This window comes from Aptenodytes patagonicus, chromosome 22 (genome assembly GCF_965638725.1).
Source record: "Aptenodytes patagonicus chromosome 22, bAptPat1.pri.cur, whole genome shotgun sequence".
Lineage (NCBI taxonomy): Eukaryota > Metazoa > Chordata > Aves > Sphenisciformes > Spheniscidae > Aptenodytes > Aptenodytes patagonicus.
This window is the reverse complement of record NC_134970.1, coordinates 753025-777416: the sequence shown is the minus strand read 5'-3', so window position 1 is coordinate 777416 and position 24392 is coordinate 753025. Positions and strand designations below refer to the sequence as shown.

The 24392-nt window shown below is 57.6% G+C and overlaps 1 protein-coding gene across 1 annotated transcript; it reads right to left on the bottom strand.

The window, feature by feature from the left end:
• Positions 1 to 4577: 4577 nt before the first annotated feature.
• Positions 4578 to 22178, bottom strand: SLC16A1 (solute carrier family 16 member 1). The gene is made up of 5 exons (XM_076357972.1): positions 22139 to 22178; positions 12159 to 12416; positions 8740 to 8883; positions 7328 to 8191; positions 4578 to 7008 (listed from the first exon to the last, which is right to left on the bottom strand). The coding sequence occupies exons 2-5, from the start codon at positions 12373 to 12375 to the stop codon at positions 6731 to 6733; spliced, it is 1503 nt and encodes a 500-aa protein (XP_076214087.1). The 5' UTR covers positions 12376 to 12416; positions 22139 to 22178; the 3' UTR covers positions 4578 to 6730.
• Positions 22179 to 24392: the final 2214 nt, after the last annotated feature.

Genomic DNA, 24392 nt, shown 5'->3' with positions numbered 1-24392 from the left:
CAGCCCTGCCTGCATCCCGGCCCACAGCCCCCGGCCCCCTGGCTCCCACCTGCACCCCCCGAATGCACTGGCCTCCCCATGCCCTGCTGGCACCGTGCTTCCAGCACCGTGCCCCTGCCACCGGCAGAAACGGCCTCGTCCACCTGCTGCAGGAACAGGCTCCAGCAGGGATGTTAGAGCTGCGGAAGCTGCCCAGGGTGCAGTGTCTGGCCCCCCTGGGATGCTGTGGGCTGTGGGGCACGGTACGGATGCAGGGTGTGGGCATGCTGCTGGGGGAGCGGGGCCGGGGGGTGTTGCCACGAAAGGGTGCTCATGCAGGTGGATCTGATGCCTGGCTGCCTGTGCAGTGCTGTGCATGGCAAGGCAAAGGGCCTCCCAGCAGCCTCCTGCCTGCAAGCTGCTCCTGCCTGCAAGCAGCCTCCTGCCTGCACGCCTCGCAGTGGCCCATGGCCCCACAAAGGCCACCTCCCTGCACGGATTTGGGCAGCAGGTTTGCCCCTTCCTTGGGCTGTCTCCCACCTACCCGGGAGCGTTGCAATGCAGTGCGGGAGCCTGGCCAGCCCCTGCCCGGAGCACTGGCCGCTCGATGCATCCGTGAGCCCAGAGCTGCCTGGCACGGCACGGCCATGGCCCCGGCCCCACAGCCCCACCCCTCCACTCCGGGGCTGATGGACCCACTGCAGCCCCTACTCCCCCACACTCCCACCACATGTGGGGATGGTTCCTGCTCGCTGCTGCACTGACACTTCGCCAGTTCTCAAGCAAGAAGTGTTTCTCCCAGTCTCCAGGACTGTGTCCTGAAATGGGCACATCTTGGCACCATGCAACATCCATCATATGGGAAGCGGGGCCGGCAGCAGACCTGGCTCAGAGCTCCTGGAGGAGCAGGGGTTCGTGTTTCGCCATGCTGTGTGCCCGGGGAAGCCGGCCTCACAACTCCCTCCTGCTGGGCCCGGTGGGGTCCAGGGTGGCCACGAGCATCTCCTCCTCCCCCTGCCGCACACCAGGGCACGGGACAGGCAGGGCAGTGGGCACGGCTCTGGGCACAGACAGGCATTTGGCCAAGGCCCTGGCCCTCCCAGCTGCCAGCGCAGCAGCCGTCAGCCAGCGCTGCAGAAAGCCTGGGGTGCTCGGGACATGTCCAGGCCGGTGCAGCCTCTTCCCACCGTGCGCAGTCATGGCACGCAGCACGCAGCACAGACAGGATCGGCCTGCCCACCATATGCCTCCAGCCAGCTTTTCGCACAAACACCTCCTTTGCCTCATTGGCCTGGAGCCACCCCGAGCACCCTGTGGCACCCCAGCTGCAGCATCCCAGCCCCTGCCTGGGCAGCACCACGTGCCCCGGATCTTGGGGCTGTTCTCAAGGCTGCACCTGAGTAACACGAGGAAGCCACAATTTACATGAAGCAGAGCAAAGGTCTCAGGTCCACCCAGGGAAAAAGCCCGGCCAAAGTGCAGCAGATTGTCCTTGGCAGTGTTTGCAGTGAACACAGCCCATCCGACCCGCGGGAGCCACCCCGGGGCATGCGCTGCGGCCTGCAGTCACCTCTCACTGCCGTGCAGCAGCCAAGCATCACTCACCTCCCCTGTAATGGCTCCATGACACTGGCAAAGGGCTCTCATTAACAGAATATAAAGTGCAGTGAAAATAATTGATGATCATCTCGTAGCAATTGATTATCTGTCTCCTGTAATGCTGCTTTGCTCATACATTAAGGGGCTGTTGCTTTTCCCTGCAGAGTCCAGACCAGGCAGCAAAGGCTGAGCACACAGCCATGGCTGTGGCCGTGTGTCTGGTCCTGCCCACCTCCCCCCATGCAGGGCTGTGGGGGGGCTGACCTCAGGGCTGAACCGGGGCACTCACTGCAGGAGCACAGGCAGGCAGAGAGCGCTCTGCCTGTGCCGGGGCACAAGCCCGGAGCCAGCCCTGTCCTGCGGGCAGCCCAAGGAGGAGGAAGAGGAAGGCTTCCCCGCGGGCTATGAGTTCATCCTGCGGGTTCCTCCTGTTCCTCAGCTGCAAACTGGGGAGTTTGGGTGATGCTGGAGGAAGCATCTCTGCAACCATGGTTAATCTCAAAGCCTCTGTGGGAGCAGAGGTGGGAGCAGAGGTGGGCGCCGCGGGGCTGTGGTCATTCCCGCGCACTCGCCTGCAGCAAGAAGGTGGCAGCCAGCAGCAGCCACCCTGCCGCTTCTCCTTGCCCCTGTCCCAGCCAGGATGGGCACCTGCTGCCTCCCGCCGTGGTTGAGCCCGGGGGCTCTGCACACCCAGCCGGGCAGCCCGGGCCATGGGACAGAGTTGCCTTTCCCTGCAGCTGCCCTCCTTTCCCTGGCACAGCACTCGCCTCAGCATTGCCCAGTCCAGCGCCTTCGTAGGCGGCTGGGAACGGCAGCGGTTGTTTGCAGAGCAGCAGCCCCGAACAGTCAGCTGGAGCTGCACACTCAGCAGAACCCAAATCTCCCGAAAAACCTGAATAAACTCCCTGGGCGGAGCGGGAGCCGGGCAAGGACCCAGATCCCCTCCTCATGCTTGTCACATGAATGAGCTCTACGGTCCAGCTCCCCCCTCACCGGGAAGGGGATTGTGCCGCATTGTGGGGAGGATTAGGCCATTTTGGGAGGCCGGGAGCGTCTGTGCATGCAGGGCTGCTATGGGACTGTCCTCTCCCCTGCCTGCTCTGGCCCCTCGCAGTACCACAGGCATCATGGCAGGAGCTTCCTGCCCCACAGAAAGGGGAAATGGGCCCAGGACACCCATGGGGCTGGGGTGCACTTGGGCACTCCAGCAAGGCAGTGGGCAGGTGGAGGGTGCCCCAATGCCAGAGCAGAGGCAGTAGCAGTTCCCCAGCCCCTGCCACTGCATCCACAACGGGTCACCCAGTGACCCCCCCACATCCCCCAAATTCCCTAAAACAGGGAAGAGGAGAAGGAAGGAGGGCGGCCCGCAACCTGGGTCTACCTGGCTCATCCTGGCTCCCACCGGCAGCACTGCCACAACATCAGCCGGCCGGGGCTGCCACCAGCGGTCGGCAGCTGGTAGCTGTTCCCGGACGGCTGCTGGAGCCACCGCCCGCTCCTCTGGGATTCCCCCCCCCCCAGCTGCTGCCGAGCATTTCTGGCTGGCGACCTCAGATGTTTGGGAAAACAAACTGCACGGGAATTAGCTCCCAAGTATTTCCTCAATTCTGCCCGCTATGAAGAGAATTTTATTTTGCTACCCCCGGGAGGAAGGAAGGCAGCCTGACGGAGCGCACAAAGGAAATCTGTGCAATAACTCACAGGGGCTGGCTCCACAGCGCTGCAATCAGCAGGGGCTTGCCAGCAATGCCCGCACTGCTTGGCCACTGCTGCCAGGACCTCTTGGCCTGGGGAATGGGGAAACACTATGTCCCCACGGGCTTTCTGTGGCTCTTTGCAGAGGTACCGTCTCAGCAGGTCCCAGGCTGCTGTGGTTAAGCAGTCCCTTGGGTCCAGCCCGCAGGGATGTCCCTGTGACACAGGCTCTCACAGAGCGGCACCTCCCCGAAGGGACCAAGGGCCGGTTTCAGCATCCACCACCATGGCAAAAGCCAGGGCTCCCGCCAGTTACACCATGCCCCATGGCTTATTTTAGCTCCTGTTTTATGGGCAGGTAACAGTGAGGGACTCTGGGAACCGAGCACCACTCTTGTACTTCCCAGTGGTGCAGACACCTTTGCTTACAGAAACAACGTGACTAAATATAGCCCTGCTCCTTCTGCGAGCTGAGCCACGAGGGAGGAACCAGGCACAGAGACAGCCCCTGCCCGGCCAGGCTGCTGCAGGAGGAAAGGCTTGCCACAGGGCAGAGTCTGCACCCTGCTGCAATGCCAGCCCTGCTACAGCATGCAGCAAGGGCCCCCGTGCTCCGCCCTTACAAGCAGGGCAATTATATGACTTCTAGCCTGAGTCACTTTATAGCCTAATACAGGGCAAGAGCAAACTTCTCCTGAACCCACGCACGCCTTCCTCCTTCACCTGCACTTCCACAGCAGTGGATCCTAGGAGCAGTCCCACAGGAGGTCCCAGACAGGGCATGGAGCCAAGACAGGGCTGACGCCCAGCTCTAGACAGCACAGCGGGGACAGGGCATGGAGGCCACCCTTAGAAAACAACCGAGGATTTACTACTGAAGTGTTCCCAGCCAGCCAAGTCCAAGCAGCAGGAAATTATTTAAACATTTTTTTCCTCAGAAAAGGGGTTGGCGCCCTGCCCCGGTTGCGCAAGCCTTCTCCCAGGCAGCCCTGGTTAGGGCAACAGCTGTGTCAGCTGCAGGGCTACCACAGCCCAGAGTAGGCAGGAGAGCCCCTGCCCAGGGGAGGTCAGGCACTGGGAAAGCAGAGGCTGGGGCTGAGGATTTCTCACTGCAGAGGACCGAGGCTCCTCTCAACACAGGCATCGGCAGTGCTCGGCAGCCCCTACCACCACAGCCCCCTGCCCAGAGCAGCCAAGTGACCTGCCTGTCGGGGAGACTCGGCCCCAGCGAACAACCCACACGCGGAAGGGAGCGGAGCAGGGCTGGCAGCTTGTCTGTACCTACAAAAACAGGGACGCCAGGGGCAGCTCCTCAGGGTTGATTTATTGTAATGTGAACCCGTTACTGCAGCTACAGACACGCCATTTATGAAAATACAGTTACTTGGCTTTACAGTATCACAGCTCAGCACTGTACAACAAAATCCTTTTGTACAAAATACTGTTGGCTTTATAAAGTTACTCTACAGTATGAAAACACCCTGGCCTGCTGTCTGTGAGGTTTGGACTGAAATGAAGCCCGAAGTGGCCTCACAGCCAAGGGAGCACAAGGAGAGTGGCTGCAGTGCAGGGCTTGACCCTGCCAGGGGCTTGGGGACCCCGGCGCAGCTCAGGCAGGAAGACTTTCATTTACCCCCTCATTTGGTTTCAGCCGCCATCAGTGCCAGGCCCGCAGGCAGGAGGCCCCTTGGATGCACACAGCAGTGGCCCTGCTCAGCTCACGGAGGGAGGCAGTGGGGACAGACAGCAGGAAAGTCTGCCCATCACTCATGAAACAGACATTTAAGTGTGTGTGTCCATCCCCCTTGCAATAAAGGGGGGGATCTCAAGGCTTTCACAGGCATCCTGTAAAGACAGGCAGGGGAATAGAAATGTTTCTAAAACCAGAGTGCATGGGGAGACTCGGCTGTGGCCATCCCAAACCCCAACCAAAGCCTCCTCTTGCAGAGGGAAGGGGCATCTCCATGGGGAGCAGCTTCCACAGTCAGTGGGACCTGCTCAGCAGGAGCCTTGGGGTGCTCGAGTGGTGGGTGGAGACCCAGGCTCTGCCACAGCCCCACTCACCTCTCCCCAAAACTGACCCAAAATACATGTCGTCTGGCACACAGAAGTGTGACTCTAGGAAAGAAGGTCAACATTTGATGGGTAAATTGTAAAAAAAACAAGTTTATTTGAAAAAAAAAAAAACACAACCCAAACCTTAGCCTCTTACATTGATTTCTGATCAACATTTACTAGAACTTGAGAGCCATTAACCTGCTCCACGTACGTTGAGATATTTCCAGCACTAAAAAATAAAAAATAAATACGTACAAATTCTTTCCTCCCCCTTACGTGTCCTAGATGCGAGTGGTTAGGCATCCACCGCCTTAAGATCTCAGTTGAACAGAAGCAAGTAAAAGAGGTTTCTCTAAGAGATAAAAGAGCGAAAGCAGAAGGCCTGTCTCAGGGATGTACCATCTCCACCTGCCCCACCCAGCCCCTCTGCTCTGCCTGGGGTCAGGCACCCAAAACACCCATCTGGGTGGGACTGATCAGCACAGGGATGCCCCGGTGGAAGCCCGCCCCGCAGGGGGACCGAGGCCAGCACCCTGACCTGGCACTGCCAGCCGAGCCCCTGTGTTCGCACCCGTTTCATATCACCCAGCATCGGGCTGGGAAGAGGCACCGCCAGAGCAGAGTTGGGGGGCAGGGGGGGGCCCCAGCGCTCCCCAAGAGGGCTCGGCTGCAGGGGCCAGGTGCACAGGGGCTGCCACAGCCCCGGAGCAGGCAAAACTGCCCAACCTGAACCGCAGCCATCTTTCTCCAACCCAAATATCCCGTGAGAACACAACTACAAAAGAGGGATTTTAAAGAACTACAGTAGCTAAAGTGTTTTCAAAACATACCTAAAGACCACCTACAGAGCCAGGAGGCACCCGGCACAGGAGCCAAAGACCACCCTACCCCATGCCCGGACCTCCCCCTCCGTGGAGGGCCTGCGGTAAGAAGCGTGTGAAGCAGTATTCATCTGGGGCCAGTCCTGAAGCCCACCGTGCTTCAACAAATCCAGTATCCTGCTTTTTATGGCTTTTTAACAACAAAACTCCCCAAAACACACGCATACACACACACCCCCCACCCCGAGCAGAATACAGAGCTAAAGCACGGTTTAGAGTTAAGGCTCGTCCAGATTCAGCTAGATATGAAGACTGTAAGGCACATATTAGTACATTCATGTTACTGTTAAAAAGCCAGACTATAAAAAGCCCCCCTGTCCCCCGACACACGAGGATACTGCGTGTGTAACCCTGTTACCTTTGTTGAACACAGATGGAAAGACAATTCAGAGCCTGGTTAAAAATGAACACCTGGTTTAAACACTTCTCACAGCTGCCCAGCGCCAGCGGAGCACTGCCCCAGCCACCGCGCCAGGGCAGCAGCACTTCCCCAACACTCCGGGATTGAGACCGGTCCCTCACATGTGGCTCTCCTCCTCTTTGACACCATCCTCCGCACTCTTCTGAGGCGAGGGGGCCACGTCATTGTTTGCCTCTTTCTGCTTCTCAGCTTCGTCGACATTGGTCTCCTCCTCCTTCCCTTCGTTCCTTGCCTTCTCCTCCGCCTTCTGCTCCTTTGCCACCAGGCGGTAGTTGATGCCCATCCCGATGAAGAGGTAGATCCCTGAGACAATGAGGATGACCCCGCAGGCCCAGTACGTGTACTTGTAGTCACCATACATGTCATTGAGTTTCCCTGAGGGACAGAGAGGGGACAGCTTAGCAAGATACCCCCCAGAACTGCTCCAGGTTGTGGAGATCTTCCCAAGAGCAGCCCAAGCCCATCACCCTCAGCTTCAGGCCTTTATTCCTCCAGCCCCTGCTCCCCCACCCTGTGCCAGGGGCTCAGCCCCCACTTCCTCAGCCATCCCTCAGATGCTGGGGCAGCCTCAGGGCTGGCGCTCGCCCCCCTCGCCCCTGCCCCAGTGCTGAGGGCTGCCCACAGGAGGGGACCCGCCACTGCTCAGCGAGGCTGGGCAGGACAGGCAGAGCTCCCTGGGCATAGCACACCCTACCTAGCAGAGGGGGTCCCAGAAGCACAGGGCAGCACTCCACGATGGTCACCAGGCCGACGGCACTGGAGAACCGCTGTGCTCCCACCAGGTCCATCAGGGTCTCAAACAGGACTGAGCTCAGCCAGCCAAAGGCAAAGCCGAAGAAGCCGGCATAAATGCAGAAGCCGGCATAGGTGGTGGACATGGGAGCCAAGAGGTGGCACACCCCATTGTAAATCACAGAGATGGCAAAGAAATACTGGACTCTGGGTCTGATCCACTTGGTGTTTGCTACCAGTCCCATAGAAGGTCTGGCCACCATGTCTACGAAGGCCAGGATGGAGAGCAGGAAGGCTGCAGACTCGTTAGCAATCTTCTTGCTCTTTGCATAATTGCTGAGAAAGACCAAGGGAGTGAACAGCCCGAAGAACATGATCACATTGCCCGACAGATAGAGCAGGAAGCCCCTGTGGGTGAATAGGGACAGGTCCAAGAACTTGTTGATTGTCTGGAAAAACGTGCTCTTCTGTTTCTTGGTCTTCCCGACGATGAGGTCTGCGCTGGGGTCACCATCGTCCTTTTTCACCGCCTTCCCAGCTTCCTGCAGCACCTCCTTAGCAGCCTCTTTCTTTAGCTGATCTGGCTTGGGACCTATGGGCCGCATCAGGGATCCAGCGACGCAACAGTTCAGCAAGAGACCGCCGAGGATGAGGAAGCTGCCACGCCAGCCAAATATGCCAAAGAAGAGCTGGTTCACAGGCGCCAGGGTGGAGAGGAACACGGGGCTGCCTGCCATTGCCAGCCCGTTAGCCAGGGGACGCTTCTTGAAGAAGTACTTGCCGATCATTGTTAAGGCTGGGTTCAAGTTAAACGCGAGTCCAAGGCCTGAAGGAGAGGAGAGACGAGGGGCTCAGAGCTCAACCACCCCCACAAGCCAGCAGCACCAGCAGAAGGGCTGGTGGAACGAGTGGGAGAGCGGAGTTTCAGTTCTGGGGGTTTCACAGCTCCATTTTGGCTGTATTAACTTCCCGATTGTGTGAGCAGCACTTGGCCCCCCACTGCCAACTTGGGAGGAGGTGCCAGGGCAGCAGCGAAGCCGCATGCAGGAATTCGGGAGCCAGAAGGGGAGAACTGCCCCAGCTCGTGACAAACCTTAGGTCAACTGGCGGGGCACAACCCCAGCCCGGGGCAGGAACAACAGATGCTCTCTATTCTCAGTACCAAATACTAGTCCTGTGTACAGTCACTAGTACGGTCTTCCCACGTTATGTCACCAGGGCCATCTCTTACTAGAATATGTAACAGGAATCAGGATTTACGCAAATTCATCACAGACATTCCTTAATAATTATTGGGTTTAAGTTGCTCCTCTTGCTGCCTCAGGAGAGGACTTACCTCCATTGCAGCCCTGTTAGGGCAGAACCATCACTTACCCCCTACGACCCCAACGCAGAAGTAGAGCTCCTCCACTGTGTTGCAGAAAGAGGCTGCAATCAACCCACACCCGGAGAGGCAGCCGCCAGCGATCATGATGGGCCGGCTGCCGTATTTGTTCACCAGGATGCTGCTGATGGGACCTAGAAAGTCGAAGGAGATATGCCCAGAGATGAGTTATCTTTGCACGAGAGACAAGACAGATGCACACAAGCACACAGGAGGTTTATTGCCACAGGCTTCCAGCTTTCACACAGTGACACTTCACCCAGCAAGGGAATCGGGGTAAGGGGAAAGGACAGGAAGTTCAGAGGCAGCTGGAGATAAGAGTGACATTTGGTTAGAGCACACACAGGACCCCAGCTGGAGAAGTGAGCCTCCAGCCAGTGCCGGCGTGCTGCAGCTTCTGCTGAGTGCCAGAGGCTGTTCATGGCTGCAGAAATCTGTGACTTCTCTGAGCAAGCTGCCTTCTGTGGGCTAAGCCGGGAGCTGCCGGGGCATCAGCCACCCCCCAGGGACAGGGGTTTGGGACAGGGTGAAGCCACCTGCCCCACACAGTGCTCTGCTCTGGGCTGGGGACTCTGCCCTGCCCACCCGCCTGCCCACCATGGGCTGGGGTCTCAGCAGCAAAGCAAGTTTACAGCAACTGCCCATCTCCAGCGGGATGTTTCTGATGGAGACCAGACAAAGCTGTGAAGAAACAGCTTCAATGGGCACAGGCGAAGCTCCCCGAGGGCTTGCAGGAAGAGCAGCACTGTGCCGCCCCAGGTAGCCCCAGGGAGAAGGAATGCTTCTGTTTTCACTGCTACCCCTATGGTAGGAAGAGCCCAATTGCTCTGCACACCTGCCTTTTAAGTGCTTCATTATCAGGAGCTTTAATCCAAAGCAAACAGTGATTAGATACTGTGAAGCATGCTCTACAGATACTAAAATGTATTTAAATAAACTGAATGAACATCCATTGAATATTAACAGACCTAGTTTTGCCATTAACAGATAGCAAGGTTGTCAACATGTTATTCATGAGTCCTCAGATGCTACTTGACCTTTTTGCCCAGTTTAAACAAAGCCTGGAGAAGGTTACAGAAGCCCTGCTACTGCAGAGGCTGCCCCCAGCCCCGCGGCATCCTGCTCTCCGCAGCTGACGTGGTGCCTACATGCCAGCCAGAGCAGCCCACGCCAGCGGCTCCGACCTGAGGCCACCAGCAGTTGGGAAGGGGCCATGGCCCCGGTCCCGCGAGAAGTGGCAGCAGCACCCAGGGGCTGCCACATCACCCCAAGCCCCACACGCTTCCCCACAGAGCGCTCAGCACTTTGCAAAACCTGTACCTTGAACTCAGCAAATGCGATGCTCCTGGACAGAGTCTAAAGTTAGCAGCAGCCTTTGCTCCGGGAAATCCAGCCAGGAACGGCAGGCTCCAAGGGCAGCTAGCAGGAAGCCGCCCAGCTAGGCAGCACCAGGTACCCTGGTGGCAATTCCCCCCTCTTTTTTTTAATTAAAAGAAAAAAGAATTCACACCCACTCCTATTTTATAGATTCACATGAAGCATTTCTGACCACATGTTAGCGATCAGCTAACATTTTGATTATTTACGCTATGAAAAAAGTCTGAATAATGAAACCAGAGTCCTCCCTAATCCTAATGTGGAGCTGAGAAAGGGGTATTTGAGATCATTACACCCACGTACCCTGATGGTGACTGCATGGGACGGCTGCGTGGGGCTGCAGGACATGCTGCTCCACCACCCCCAGCCCTGCCCGGGACAGGAGCTACCCCAGCTCTGCAAGATAGCATCAGCCCAGGATGTTTTGCCAGAGCATGAGCTACTTTTTTTGCCTCCAAGCTAGTGCGCAGTTCCCGCAGGAAGGTGCCCTGGGGGACGGGGAGAATAGCATGCACACTGTGACCGCTCCAGCACGATTCAGACCCTGCAAAGGGTCTGGGCTCAGGCTGCAGGAGTCCTGAACAAGTGAGTAGGGCAGCAGCATGTTCCTGTGCTCTGGCAGCCAGGGGATGCACCTGGGCAGATCTGGCATCCCTGCCAACGGCTTACAGGCAAGTGGTTCAAGACCAGCAAGCTGCTGGGATTTAATGGCAACAGTTCAAGGGGAGTGGGAGAGACAGTGTCAGCATGGAGGGAGGGGGACAGGGGGACAACCCCAGGACTGGAGGAGGGAGCTCTTACCCCAGCTACCGTGCAGCTCCAGGCAGTGCTGCCTCCAGGGCAGCCAGAGGAACCAGCTCTGAGCTATCAGGAGAGGAGGAATGGCCCAGATTGAGTCTCATTAAGGCAGTTACATGGTTTACAAGCTTGTTATAACATCAGAGCAGGGAAATGTGCTGGTCGCTTCGCTAGCTGAGCGAGGACAAAGCAGAGCCTGTTCCCCCAAAGGAAAAGCCTCGTGCTTAGCCGGGTGCTGACGTCAGCTCCTTTCGATGCACAAATGCAGCAAGGACATGGGCAGTTCGCCAGCTGGGGATGGCAGTGGTACAAGCTCCAATTTGCCTCTGAAGTGGACACAACAGCAGGGTCCCAATAAGAGTTTCTTTCAGCTGAGCAACCCAGTGCAAAGCTGCATTTGCAGGCAGGTATGAGACACCAGGGTTTGGAGACCAGCGAGGCGAGGGCCAGGAGCACATCGCCCCGCAGGGAGCGCTCTGCCTGCTCCTCACCAGTTAAAGACAAGCATAAAGCAGACAGCCTGGGGATTAAAAGACTTCAAAAAGCAGTTTCTGAACGATGGGGGAAGGGAACTGCTTCAGTTTAAGTAGTTTAGCTTTATTCTGCTCATGTCTCTGTACTTCCAGTGCATGCTGCCACCCTCAAACAGCACAAGCTGCCTACAGCGCTGCTCGGCACCAGCGAGGAAGAACAGGCAGCTCCAGGTTTCAGTGCACTCCAGAGCACAGCTGAGCCATTGGAACTGATAAGAAACTGCGGACAGATCCCTAGATACAGCCACTGTTTGCTGGATTAAAAAAAAAAAAAAAAAAAAAAAAGAGATGTCTTATCTAAAAGAAAGAGACCCCTGAGCGGGGCTCCTACACGTGGCACAGCTGCTCCCCTGGCCTTCAGGCAGGCGCTGGAAGCAGACACAGCACCCACAGTGCACTGTAACAAGGACAAGGGCAGAATTACACAAGTCATAATTCCCCGGAAAGATTTTACTTACAGCTTTGCAGAGGAGGACAGATTAACCCAGTTTTTGCGTTCTGGGCATTAAATAGAACTTTTTGAGCAACCTCCTTCAAGCAAACTTACTAAGGAAAGTTTTGCTCTGATGTAAGGAGAGAATTCCAACTTTTGGCAAAGTTTTGGTTGTCATCACTTCAGCAAGGTGTGAATCATCAGACCCAGCAGAAGAGCTGCATCCTATACTGCAATGCACGAGCACTGCTGCCTCCAGCCCACTTACCTCCTGCATACATAACAGCCAGCATGATGGAGGAGATCCATGAGACTTTGCTGCTGGATGCATTGAAGATGACCTCAATCTCTTTGAAGAACACGGTGATGGATTTGGGGAAGGCATAGGAAAACCCAATGGAGATGAAGGCTCCGATGACCACAGCCCATCCCCATCCTCCTTCAGGAGGAGTGTATCCCACAGGGCCTCCGATGGCCGGTGGCATCTTGAACCAAGTTGGCGATGACTCAGTTGGGGTTCAAATATCTGCAAAGGACAAAGTATTACCTCAGCTGAAAGCAGATGGCTGCATCCCTGCTCCCTGACACGCAACAGCACGGCTCGAGCCCTGCTCACAAGGCTGGCACGGCACCAGTGTCCCGGATGGACCACCTCCAGGAGAGCTGATCCGAGAGGCGAGCACTCGGGCTCACCAGCACACTGGCCTCATAAGGCTGTCCCAAAACACACGCTCAGAGTGTGGCTGGGCTTTAAGAGCCCTGGCTAGCAGGTACTTATAAGTAACAAATTTAAGACACAATACCCTGTCCTAAGCTGAAAAGGGCAGGCAATGCCCTTGCCAGCAGCAGCCAGGGCAAAGCAGTGAAGCGGGCAGGGCTACCGGCAACACGGGGCTGGACCTGCAGAGGGTTGAGCAGGGCAGCAGCTGGTCTGGTCGGGGCTCGCCTGCCTGGGGCAGAGCCCCTGCAGCTTCTCCAGGAGTGCAATCCCAGCACCGCCCCAGCACACCGCGAAATCTTGGGAAGCCCCGGGCCAGCAGGAGCAGCACACCCAGGTTATTAAATGCAGACACACCAGGGGAAACAAGTCCACACGCACAAACCAGGACACCTCCATTTCTGCAAATAAAGAGCAGGCAGGCAGGTGTCGCAGCACACCCACCAGCCCAGTCGGCCCTGAAGGTCACGGGCTGCGGCTAAATGTAGCCTGAGCGGTGACCAGGGAAGGCTCCCAAATGCTGCCAGTGCTGCCCAGGGAGGTGAGGTGGGTGCGCCCGGAGCAGCCCCAGCCCCAGCAGAGCCCGGCTCCCCAGGGGCTTGGCCCCAGCAGGGCACCACTGACCCAGCTGCAGCCAACCCTTCTTTCCCTACTGAAAAGGCTACGGCAGGTTTCACTAAAGTACCCAAGCGTAAAAACAATTCACCTTAAAAGCTCAAAACCAGAAAGGATTAGAAAACAAAATAAATGGGGAAATGTCACCCAGGCTTGCTGAAGTGTGGGATCCCCTTAGAGAGGCTGAACAGAGAGAGGCTGATTCAGAGCGATGTGGAAACCGGCAGGGTCAGGCTGCTCATGCCTTCCCCATGCTGCAGCTGCTGCACAGCTGGATCACACCCTGGAGCTGTGGTTACTCAAAAAATAAGGCTGCTTCAGGCAGCAGAGAGCAGCGCAAGTCGTCCCAGGGAGGAAACGCAACCAGAGCAGCTGCTCACAAACGTGGTTTACAATATGCAAAGCAACAGGAATCGCTACAGTCCCCAGAACTCCTGTGTGCCCCTGTGATTTTAGAAGACACTTTCTGACACCCCATGGCCCTCCCCAGCCTCGCAGCCAGAGCCTCCCCCCTCACCCCCACCCATACTAAGCACCATCAGCCAAGGTGGGGACCATCAGGCTCCTTCGCCAGAGCCCACCCCTCGCTCCGCAGTTCTCTGCTCTGCTGCTCAGGCTTCCACTTGAGGAAAAAGCCACCTTCAAGCAGGAGAGGTTCCTCCAGAGCTCCCCCGGGTCACACCACGCACAGCGACAACATCAAAGCAGTGTGCTGGCTCAGAGAGGTGCAACCTCCTATTTATAGCACACATTCTTTCAGACTCACGGCGATTACCATCTCATCCACAGCTGCTGACATGCCAGCATCTACCTGGCACGTCCCCTCGTGCCCTCGGCACACCACACAGTACTGTGGGCGCCCACCTTGGTTTCGCTCGCTCTGTGTCACTTCGGTGCGCATCCGAGGCCAGGATCCAGGCTTCCTGGCTGAAGCGCAGCCGGTGGCCCTGAGCCGCAGGGAGCCCCCACTCCCACCTGGCACCAGAGGCACAGGCAGCAAAGTTACCCGATATGGCACTGGGTTTGCCAGAGCCACCTGACACCTGAACGCGCTCAGGTGATGCCTCAGACCCACACGGGGCAAGAGGAAGCAAAGCACGGGAGGCTGGTTTCTGTAACCCGCTAAGACTGGTTTAGCCCGACCCAGACACCGATTTTTTCGCTGGCAGGGTATTTTCCTGCATCCTGGCCAGTGCCACACATGACCATCACGAGCAGATCCGAGCCACCCCGCTGCTCCAACAAAGGAATCATTTACAAGACACTGCCCCGGGCACGCCTGCAGCTGAACTATGCCCAGGAGCCAGAGGAGCCGATTTCCTCTCCCCGACCCCCGGGGACCGCAGCTCCTCTGAGCGGCCCGTCCAACACCGGGCCAAGCCCACACCGGTGGAGTCTGGCTGCGGGCAGGCCCCTGCAGCAGAGCCCGCAGCCAGCACACACCCACAGGCACCAGGCAGTCGGGGAGGAAAGTGCCAGGCTTTGCAGAGGCTCACCACGTACCTTTGGCCTCTTGGTACGGGGAGCAGCCCACCTGCCCATCATGCTCTTTCTGAAAAGCCAGTATGAACACTGGGTTTTGCTTAACATCACTCTCCCAACGCGAGCTGCACACTGGAGTTTCCAGCCACCTCTTGCTTTGAGTCATAGTGAGCTTTCACAGTGTTCAGTGAAATTTAAAGCATCATCTAACTACACTGATTTGTCTGAAACATTTTTAAAAGATGAGACTACTAGGTGTTGGCAATAAAAACTACCAGCAAGGAATACAATCTATTTGTTAGCACTAATTAAAACTACTGGCAATAAAAACTATCCAAAGCAAAAGCCAGGGGTGCTGATGAGGTGTTGGGGATTTTTCCCTTTTGCTCCCAAGACACACACACACACAGATTTAATTCTTCCACCACTCCCGAGGAGCTCGACTGCACCAAAATTACTGCGGCTTATTTCATCTATTTGTTCTTTCCCTGCGAGCAGCATTCCTCCTCCTGTGGGTGCTCAGGTGGCATCTCTAAAAAAAGACTTTTGGCAGGTTAGACATGACCTCTCTTGCATTGCTGAGGCACAGTGAAAAACCTTGAACTGTACAAGGTCTGAGAGCATGAAGAAAGATTCCCAAAGCCTGACGCCAGAGGCTTTACATGATGAGTTCTGCATGCCACAACGTTTTTCCCTGACTCACTGAAAATCCTTATTAAGAAAGACCAGTTTTAGAAAGCTCTTCCTTCAACCGCATTAAGGCTTCTTGCTGATTTCCTCCTTGCCCCCACACAGAAGTAGTTTCAAACAAGAGAAAAAAAAAAGCACATGTAAGGCAGCCAGTTCAATTGGAAAGCTTCCCTCCCCTTTGCAAAAAGGAAAAAAACCCCACACCCAGAACATAGTTATGACATTTACAGCTCTGTTTTGGAAGAGCTGCAACGTGTAAGACGTGTTTGGAAACCAAATTCACAGCTGCCAGGCAGCCAGCTACAGTTTGCCCTATTAGGAAATAAAATAACCATATTCGCAGTAATTAAGACTGATGAGACCAAGTAATGACTGCAAGTATCACATCTGCTCCCTGTAAACGTCTTGACTAATCTGCAGGAATGGGTAGCCTACAGCAACCCTCCTCTGCGCAGCAATGGCGAGAGCACAAATTTGGGCTACTCAGGCAATGAGGACTGTATCATCTTGAAACAGATCCCGCAGAAGACTAAAACCCTTTCCATCTCCCAGGTCCTATACACAAGCACTGTTATCCCTTCTCCGGAGGGGCCTGGAACAGGAAGATTTCAAGACTTTTAGTTACATAATGCGGCAAATTGCTGCACTTTTAAAAGCCCCAGATTGGCAGGACTCCAGAGCAGAAAGACAGAGGCTCACATTTATAAAGCACTGCAAATGCCGCAAAATATTTCTGGGGCAAATCTTTATGAAAGTGTCCTCACACTGCTCCTTTTTGGGGTCAGAGGAAGGGGGATGTCCCCCGCCCACGCAGGGGGCCATGCCCAGGCACCACGCACCTCTGCCTCCCCTCACACATCCCTCCAGCTCAAGGCTTTCCTACTCCGGGCATACGCTCACCTGGCATTTGCTGCCACGTGAGCTTGCAAAACCTTTCCCACAGAGCAGGGCACTCGGAGCGGCTGGCAGAGCTGAGGCTGGAGAAGGGCAGGCTTCCCCGCTCGGCCGCAGGGCAGGCAGCAGAGCCCCAGCTTCTGCTCCCGCAGCCCATCACCACCCTGCAGCCCGCACAGGCTGGCAGGGCTGCCCTGCGCCACTGCAGGCAGAGACTCACCCAGCACCTCGGCAGGCATGAAGTCCACGGTGGCTCGTCCCAGCACTGCTGCAGGCAGGCTGCCTCCACTCCCAGCCATCTGCTCCTCCTGCACTCTCCCAGCTCCAGAGAGACGCGGCAATGCCTGGAGCAGGATCTCAGCAGCAGCAGCAAGATCTCCAGGGACATCCCTGCTGTATGACAGCCATTTGGGCTCCTTGTGCCTTTGTCAGCTGGACCCGGCCTTCAGACAGCAAACACCGACACTGAAACACCCAGGCCAGGCAGGACCAGACCCCACTCCCTGAGGGGGCTCCCACCTCAAGCCCCCAGCAGAGGGGAGGGACACAGGAGAGGGACACTGCTCCCTGGGAGCCTGACGAGCACCCGTTCCCACCAGCCCCGTCCTGAAGCATTATCTGAACGAGAGCCTGAAACACATCTACCCCTCCCCACCCCAGCCTCCCAAACTCAGTTCACAGCAACAGGCTCTTTCAGTGACAACATGCAGTGGGATAGCATGGGGCCATAAACACCACCATGGGACATTTGTCCATGTGGGGAGCCAGCAGACCCCAAGCATCCCTTCTGGTCCCTGAAACTAAACTGAGATCTCATACTTACTGCTGGGGAAACGGAGGTGCTGGCAATTGCAAGCTGTTTACAGCCAGTAACACTTTATAGCTTCAAATTTGGCCTTTTTCTGGCCAGAAGCAAGATGAAATAGAGATTGTTATGAGCTAATGAGACACCACTTTCACCAGTTTTAAGCGGGTTTATAGCATTAAGCATGGAGCTGTAATTCCAGCGAGCACCCATAGCCAGGGTTTAACCTGGCAGCACATGGCCTACGTGACTCCCCAACACTTGCAAGGGCTCTGCACCAAGACAATAGTCGATTGAGGTCCTGCTCAGCCGAAGCATTTGCTTGCGGGGTGAGGTGAGGTCAGCAGCACGGGCAGGGTTTGCTCAAGGCCGGCAGCCCGCACGGGCGAGCTCAAGGTTTTTACCAGAGGCGGCACGGCCCACTCAGTGCCTCTCCCCACCGGGGACGGCCAGCACACCTTTAGACGTGCCCTGGTCTGCCAGCCTGGTGAGCTAACCCGGGCACGCAGACAGGCAGACGCCACGGGGCACGACGGCCGTGCTGGCAGAGGCAGCATCGGCAGCTGCCCTCCTCCAGCTCCCAGCTGCACCCTGCCGCCGGTGCAAGCCCTAGCCTGCAGAGGCACGGAGCAGCCCACTCACCCTGCCGGCTGCCGGCGCTCCCTGGGCAGGACCAGAGGCCTCCCCTGGACACCCGCCACGGGTCTCTCCACTGGACAGAGCCCCCCAGTCACCCAAGGATGGCTCCCAGCACAGCAGCCATGGTGCACAGGCTGTGAAAGGCTGCGAGCCGCCTTGCGAAGCGAGACATTGGGATGGTTTGTCAGGAGTTTTGGGGGGAACAACCAACCAAGCAGAAAGACAGGCAGCTATTTCTGCCTACCAGACAGATACCAGACAAGCTCCCATCCTGCGCTGCCGTACCCAGTTATTAGCACCAGTGATGCTCAGCCTGTCTGAGCAAGGACCAAGCATCTTACTGGTACGAGAAAGTGTGAAGTCAAGCTTAAGCAAGCTATCAACAAGACCAAGGCAGAAAGCCTGGCTTATTTCTATACCAGAGCCTAGCTGTGGCCATGGCTCTCTTGGAGCCCTCTGACCCAAAACCCTGCAGGCGGACCCAGAAGGGTTTGCAGGCAGTTTACAAGAATGTTATGTGAAGCAGCTCTTATGGGCATCCTCTGGGCTCACATCGGCTTCAACCCCAGACACAGCACCCAGAGCCCCCTCTCTAACCAGCCCCATGAGAGGACGGCTCATCCCTGGGCAGCAGGGTCTGGCAGCTGCTCACCCTGTGCTCACAGCCCGTCTTGCTGCTGACCCAGCTCTGCCGGTGCTTCACACCAGGGAGCTGCAGGGCTGCAGAAAAGCTCGGCTTTGCTGGGGAGTTTCACAGGCAGGTTTGAAGGGACTCACCCAAAAGGAACAAGCTTAAAAAGTGCAGCCCTTACAGTACAAGGTACTGTCCCTCCAGCTCAGAGGAACTGGGGATGGAGCAAAGGCACTGCTGGAGATACAGCCCCAGACTCCGCTCACGCCCCTGGCCCTAGGGGAAGGGCTTCCTGCAGCACCGGCTGTCAGCCCCTCCAGCCAGCCCTGTCCGGGGTCTCAGGAGATGACGGGGGCTCTCAGTCCCTGTGCCAGGTTTCACAGTCCCACCCTGAGCACAAGCCATGCTCTGCCAGGGAGCAGAGCCAATCCTCCCTGCACTAGCAGTGCTTAGGAACGCTCCCGGGACACCCCGTGCCAGCCAGGAAATCCTCAGAATGAGAAAAATGTGGTACCGAATAGCACCAGCATTCTTTCATTAGACACCCGCGCTGCCAGCCAGGGACGCGGCCACTCCAGGTTTCGTGGCAGAGCAGGGTAGGAGGAGGCTGCAAAACCCCAGAAAGTCACAGCCGTCAGTCAAAACATAACTGCTGCTCTCCTCCCTAAAAGCAAGAGTCTGAGCTGTCTTTGTTCCCAGCCACTGCCATAGTACCAACTTTGTTAAAGCCCTCAACCAGGGCCGAGGCATTACAGGGATGGAGATGGGAGACTCTCACAGACGACTCAGCAGCACTCAGGTGACTGCAGTTTCAGGAATTAACTACAGCCCCACATGAATTTTCTTTGGCTACAGTACAACTACACTGCAGCAGCTTTAAGGGCACATTTGAAAGTGAGTCATACAGACACCACTGGTGAGTGGCTCCCACTTTCTTAAAGTTACTGCTATAGGCTGATTCCACAGAAGGAAATAGGAAAAGCCATAAAAGTGCAACAATAAGATTAGCGCTATAGTGCTTAATGGGATGCAACTCACCTCCCTTAGCCTACGTGCAGCTTTTCAACTCCTCATAAAGGATAAATAAAATAACAGCATGCAAGTCACTGGGTACTTTCCACCTTAGCTGCCAGATAAATCAGGCCAATTGTGTGAGATAGGAGCCAACAGAAAGCGCGTGCAACCATTCGCACCTTTTTCAGGAACCACCTGGAAGGGGAGGATGCTTCACACCTTCCCCGGGGCCAGGACGGGGCACAAGCACCCCTGTGACTTTGGGGCAGGGAGGTTTGCAGTACACTAGCAAAACATTTGTTTGTAATCAAGAGATCCATCACCCCAGTGATTAATCTAAGACTGAGAAAGCCCCTTCTCACAAAGCCACCGAACTTGAGCTCTGGGGGTTTCTCTATGCCTGCTCCCCACCCCCAGCACACACCAGCTATTCCATGCACTGGCCCATTTCTCAGCCCTGCTCCTTCTAGACACAGCCAAAAAAAACCTCAGAGCAACAACACTCGGGGGAATCAGCCAGCACTAAATTACCTCACTTAGCATGAAAATAGGATGCTTGTGCACCACAAAGAGGCTTAAGGCTCACAGAAAAGCACAAAAACAGTATCATTAGATTTCAGGTTTCTCATGATGCAACTAAAAAAAACACTGATCTTTTTTCCTCAGAAGAAATTTAAAGTTCAAGAACATCAGTAACTCTTGTGCAAAGTGCCCGACCTCACAGGGCAGGGTGGGAGCCCGGCAGAAGGGGCTGTGCAATACTCAGGCAATTTGCTGTCACAGGGAAGGACACAAATCCCACCTCTCCCACCTGCAGCTACAGGTTATACACCATTTCCTTGTGATCTTCCAGTTCATGCTCATCCCCTTTCCTCAGGTCAACTTCCAATCCCGCAAGCATTGCTCACCCTTTTGTGATGCATTTGCACATCCCTTGCCCACAGGACTCTGGCCGGAGCCAGGACACCCACCCTGGGTGAAGCATGTCTGCTGGGGTCCACTCACCCTCCACAGGAGCCCAGCTGCCACCCGTCCCTGCTTGGCTCCCCAAGTATCTCACCCCGGTGCTAGCAAACACCTGCCACAGGCCACCGGGCTTTGCACAGAGCGGACCCCGGGACCCCAGGCCGCAGCGAGCTCCCGCTGCACCCAGCTGCAGGGGCGAGAAAGCACTTTGCAGGAGTCGTCAGCTCCAGGAGCATTTCAACAGCCCCTCGCTGCCGAGAGTGAGAGCACACCGGCTGCCAGCAAGCTCCAACGGTTCCAGCTTCCCACTGCCCATCACTGCAAGACCTCGCCAGCTGGGTGACAGCCTGCCTACACACCTGAGGGCAGGTGTACACCTCGGCACACGTGCACCGCTGTTGGGGACCTCGGTGTGTGCAGCCTCCTCCCTGAGCAATACAAAAAACACACATTAAAAGGTGCCTCTCCTGGGGCTCGAGCACAGTCCTACGGGCTCCTCCAGCACAGACTCCTCCCTGCAAACGCCGATCCTAGCAGCAGATCACAACACTGGAAGGACTTCAGCAACTCACCCACCCAAGTGACTTCAAGCGCCCGAGGTCCAGCTCCCAAGCGCCTGCTAAGAGGAAACACCCGAGGGCCAGTGCAAGCATCCGAGAGGGGAGCGGCATCTCGATGTCGACCCCAAGCAGTCGCAGAGGGCTCCAGCAGTGATCCACACAAACACTGCCCGGCGGGGAAGGGGAGAGCCCCCTCCCACCCCCGGGATATCGAGGACCCACCCTCGCTTGCAGGACACGCTTCCCACGCGGCTCCCGGGGACCTCGGCCAGAGCAGCCTCCCCGGAGCTCCCCTTCTCTTATCGGGTGCCAAAGACTCGGTTTAATCACCTCTTCCCCCTACACCCCACCGCTATCAGGCACCTGCAAGACGGTGCGGATGGACGCTCCCGCGCAGCCCCTAAAAACAAGCCAGCCGTGCCTCCGGCGGACAGAGCGGTCAAGAGCGGCCGGGCCAGCCGCGTCCCGTCCCACCGGGGCCCCTCCAGCCGCCACGGCGGAGGGACGAGGAGCCCAGCGGGGCAGAGCACCCCGCAGCCCACGGAGCCCGCGCACCCCCCCCGGCCCTAAAGCCGGCCGGGACCCCCGAGGCCACCAGCCGCTTCCCCCGGCCGAGCGCCCCCCAAGGCTCGTACCCCGCCGGCTCCGCCGAGGGAGGTCACCGGGACAAGGGCGCGGGGCGGGCGGCGCTGCTCGCGGCGGGACCCGGCCCCGGGGCACTGCTGCTGCCGGCGGCGGAGCGGCGGGCCTGAGACTCCTCACGCAAACGGGGTCGCTCCGGGCAGGGCGCACGTGGGACCCTCACCCACGCGGCCGCCTCAAAGCAGTAACAAAACACGGGCCCGCCACGCACACCCGGGCTGGGGGCGCCGGAGGGTCCGGAGCGGCCCCCCCGGCACCCGGCCCGGCCAGACCCGCCGCCCGCCCCACCGGTGGCGGGGAACCCCGCGGCCCGCCAAGCCCGGCGACGGGGCCGGCTGCGCCACACGCGCGACCGGCCGCAGGCGCGGAGCCGAGACTCGCCGCCAGCACGGCCCCGCCGCGGCCCCACGTGCTCGGGACCCCCATGCCGCGCCGGGCCGGGAGCGGCGGCCCCGGGCTGCGCGGAGCCGCAGGGCGCCGGAGCGCGTGGAGCGCCGGGGGCCGCGGCCCGGGCACCCGGCCCGGCCCGCCACGCCACGTCCCGTCCCGTCCCGCCGCCCGCCACGTGGGCCGCCGCGGCGCCGAGCCCTACCTGCGCGTGCCGCCGCCGGCCGAGTGCCGCCGCCCCCGCCCCCGCCGCTATAAGGGCGGAGGGGCCGCGCCGCGGAGGGCGGAGAGCGGGTCGGGCCGCCGCCGAGCGCCGCCCCCCGCCGCGCCGCCACGGCAGCCCACGCGGGCCCCCTCCCGCCCCCGCGGGCCCCCGCCGCCCCCCGCCGCACGGCCCCCATGATCGGCGGCCGAGCCGAGCCGTGCGCCCCGGCACGTACCGGACCGGCGGGGGGAAAACGCGGCGGCGGGCGGGAGCGCAGCCCGCCCCGGCGGCCGCCGCCGCCCCAGCCGCTCTGGCCCCCGCGGGTCCCGGTCCCCGCGGGTCCCGCGCGTCTCCACGGGCCCTTGGTCGCGGCGGGGAACGGGGTTTCAGGCTTGTTCCGCCGGCAGCGGGCGGGAGGCCGAGCCGGATGCAGCCGGGACTTCGCACGGCGCAGCATCAGCTTGGGGACTTTTCTTAACCTGTCCCGCACGAGTGACTGTACGGATGTTCCACCCGTGGGTGGCCGTGGGGGAGGAAGAGGGTGCCCCCCCTGCGCCCTGCCCTCCAGCTCGGCCAGGGGTCACCTCCTCATGCTGCCGGGCCCTGTCCTCGCCCTGCCACGGGAGGACTCCCTTTGGGTGGAGAACACTGCCAAGTGTCTTTATTAAAAACCATCAGCTCTTCTCGTTGCCTGACTACGGTGCTTTACGTATTCACCACAAAATTTCTGACTGTTGTTAGCCTGAGCTGGCAGTCTGCTTTTCCACGAAGGCAATGACGTGCGTTGCCTGTGGGGGATATTTCTGGTGTATCTGCGATTATTTTGGAGGGAACAAGTCCCATAGAGCCCCTGCTACAGATGGCTACTGCTCGGTGCCCCAAACAGCCAGGAGCCAAGGGCTGGGGACGAGCCAGATGCCGTTGGCATTCCCCTCGAGATTCAGTTTTGCAGGAGAAAATGGGCCCGGGCTCAGCGTGCCCAACGCCTTGCTGTGCAGAAGAGGCCCTTGCTGAAAGCACGTCCGCGTCCCAAGCAGAGCTCCTCACCCTCTAGATGCAAAACTGCCTGTAGCACCGATGCATCGAGTACTCTTCATTCCCCACGTGTACCAAACATTGCACAAAAGGACGATTACCTGTGAATGTTTTTCTTGAGCTGCTCTCTCCAGCAGCCTAATGACGCTAATTGTCTTCTGGGTTGCATGTCTAATGCTCTAATTTGTTTTAGAGCCGAAAGGAGTATCGTATAGTTCAACTCGGAGCCAAGAGAGGGAAAGAAGGGAAAAAGCAGTGACACTCCGCAGATGGAGACTGGAGCAGCTGCAGAGGAGGTGCGAGCCCTTTCATGTCAAAGGAAACCACTGCTCCCCGCCGTCGCAGTGAGCGTGTTTATGGGTGTGCTCTGTGCATGTCAAGGCGCTTAATGGACCAGGTGCACTCGATAAAAGAAGACCAGGGACTACAACAAACTCATTCACCCACTTCTGAGGCAAAACACCGTAAACCAAAGAGCGAGTGGGTGGGAGGTTTTCTTGATACGCTACTTCTGTGTGACTTAACAGGGAGAGGTCTGCACTCTATTTTGCTTAGACAACAAGATGAATAATAATTTAAAAGGGCAATTTCGGATCAAACTCAAAGTGCCACTTAGCTTTGCCATTCTTTAACATCCTAACTAGGATCTAGTGCTCTGCACTGCCTGGGCTGAATGCCACCAGCTGTAGGTGGGAAGTGCTGCGGGGGGATCCCAGCTGGGACACGAGCTTCCAGTTTCCTTTGAGGAGACCCAGCACTGCTGGGACGAATGAAGCCGTACAATAGCTGGAGAGCGTGTCCTTTCTCCGGCGCTGCTGCACGATGCCCCGAGCATGGCCGTGTTTTAGAGAAGTGCAGAAAACGAGAGGCCAGGGATGGCAGAGCTCAGGTGAGCAGGGAGCTGCCGGAGCAGCGATGGACTGGAATGGCAGGCGAGAAGCCGTAGGACAGTGCTGCTGCTGCCGTTTCTCCATCTTGTGGAAGGTGGAAAGGAGTCCTTCCTGTTCTGTGCTGCTGCATTTTTGTCTCCTTTAAAAGACGGATTTAACATTAATCACACTAGGAATTTTCTTCTTGTGAGGAAAACAGGATATTGTTTCAGGATATTGGGCAACAAAGCTGTCCTTGAAAAGCAACTCTAAGCAGCCTTGCAGTCTTGCTACTGACTGCATTTGTTGTGGACACTAATCAAGTTTAAAGTCTCCCAGAGTGCAAGAGA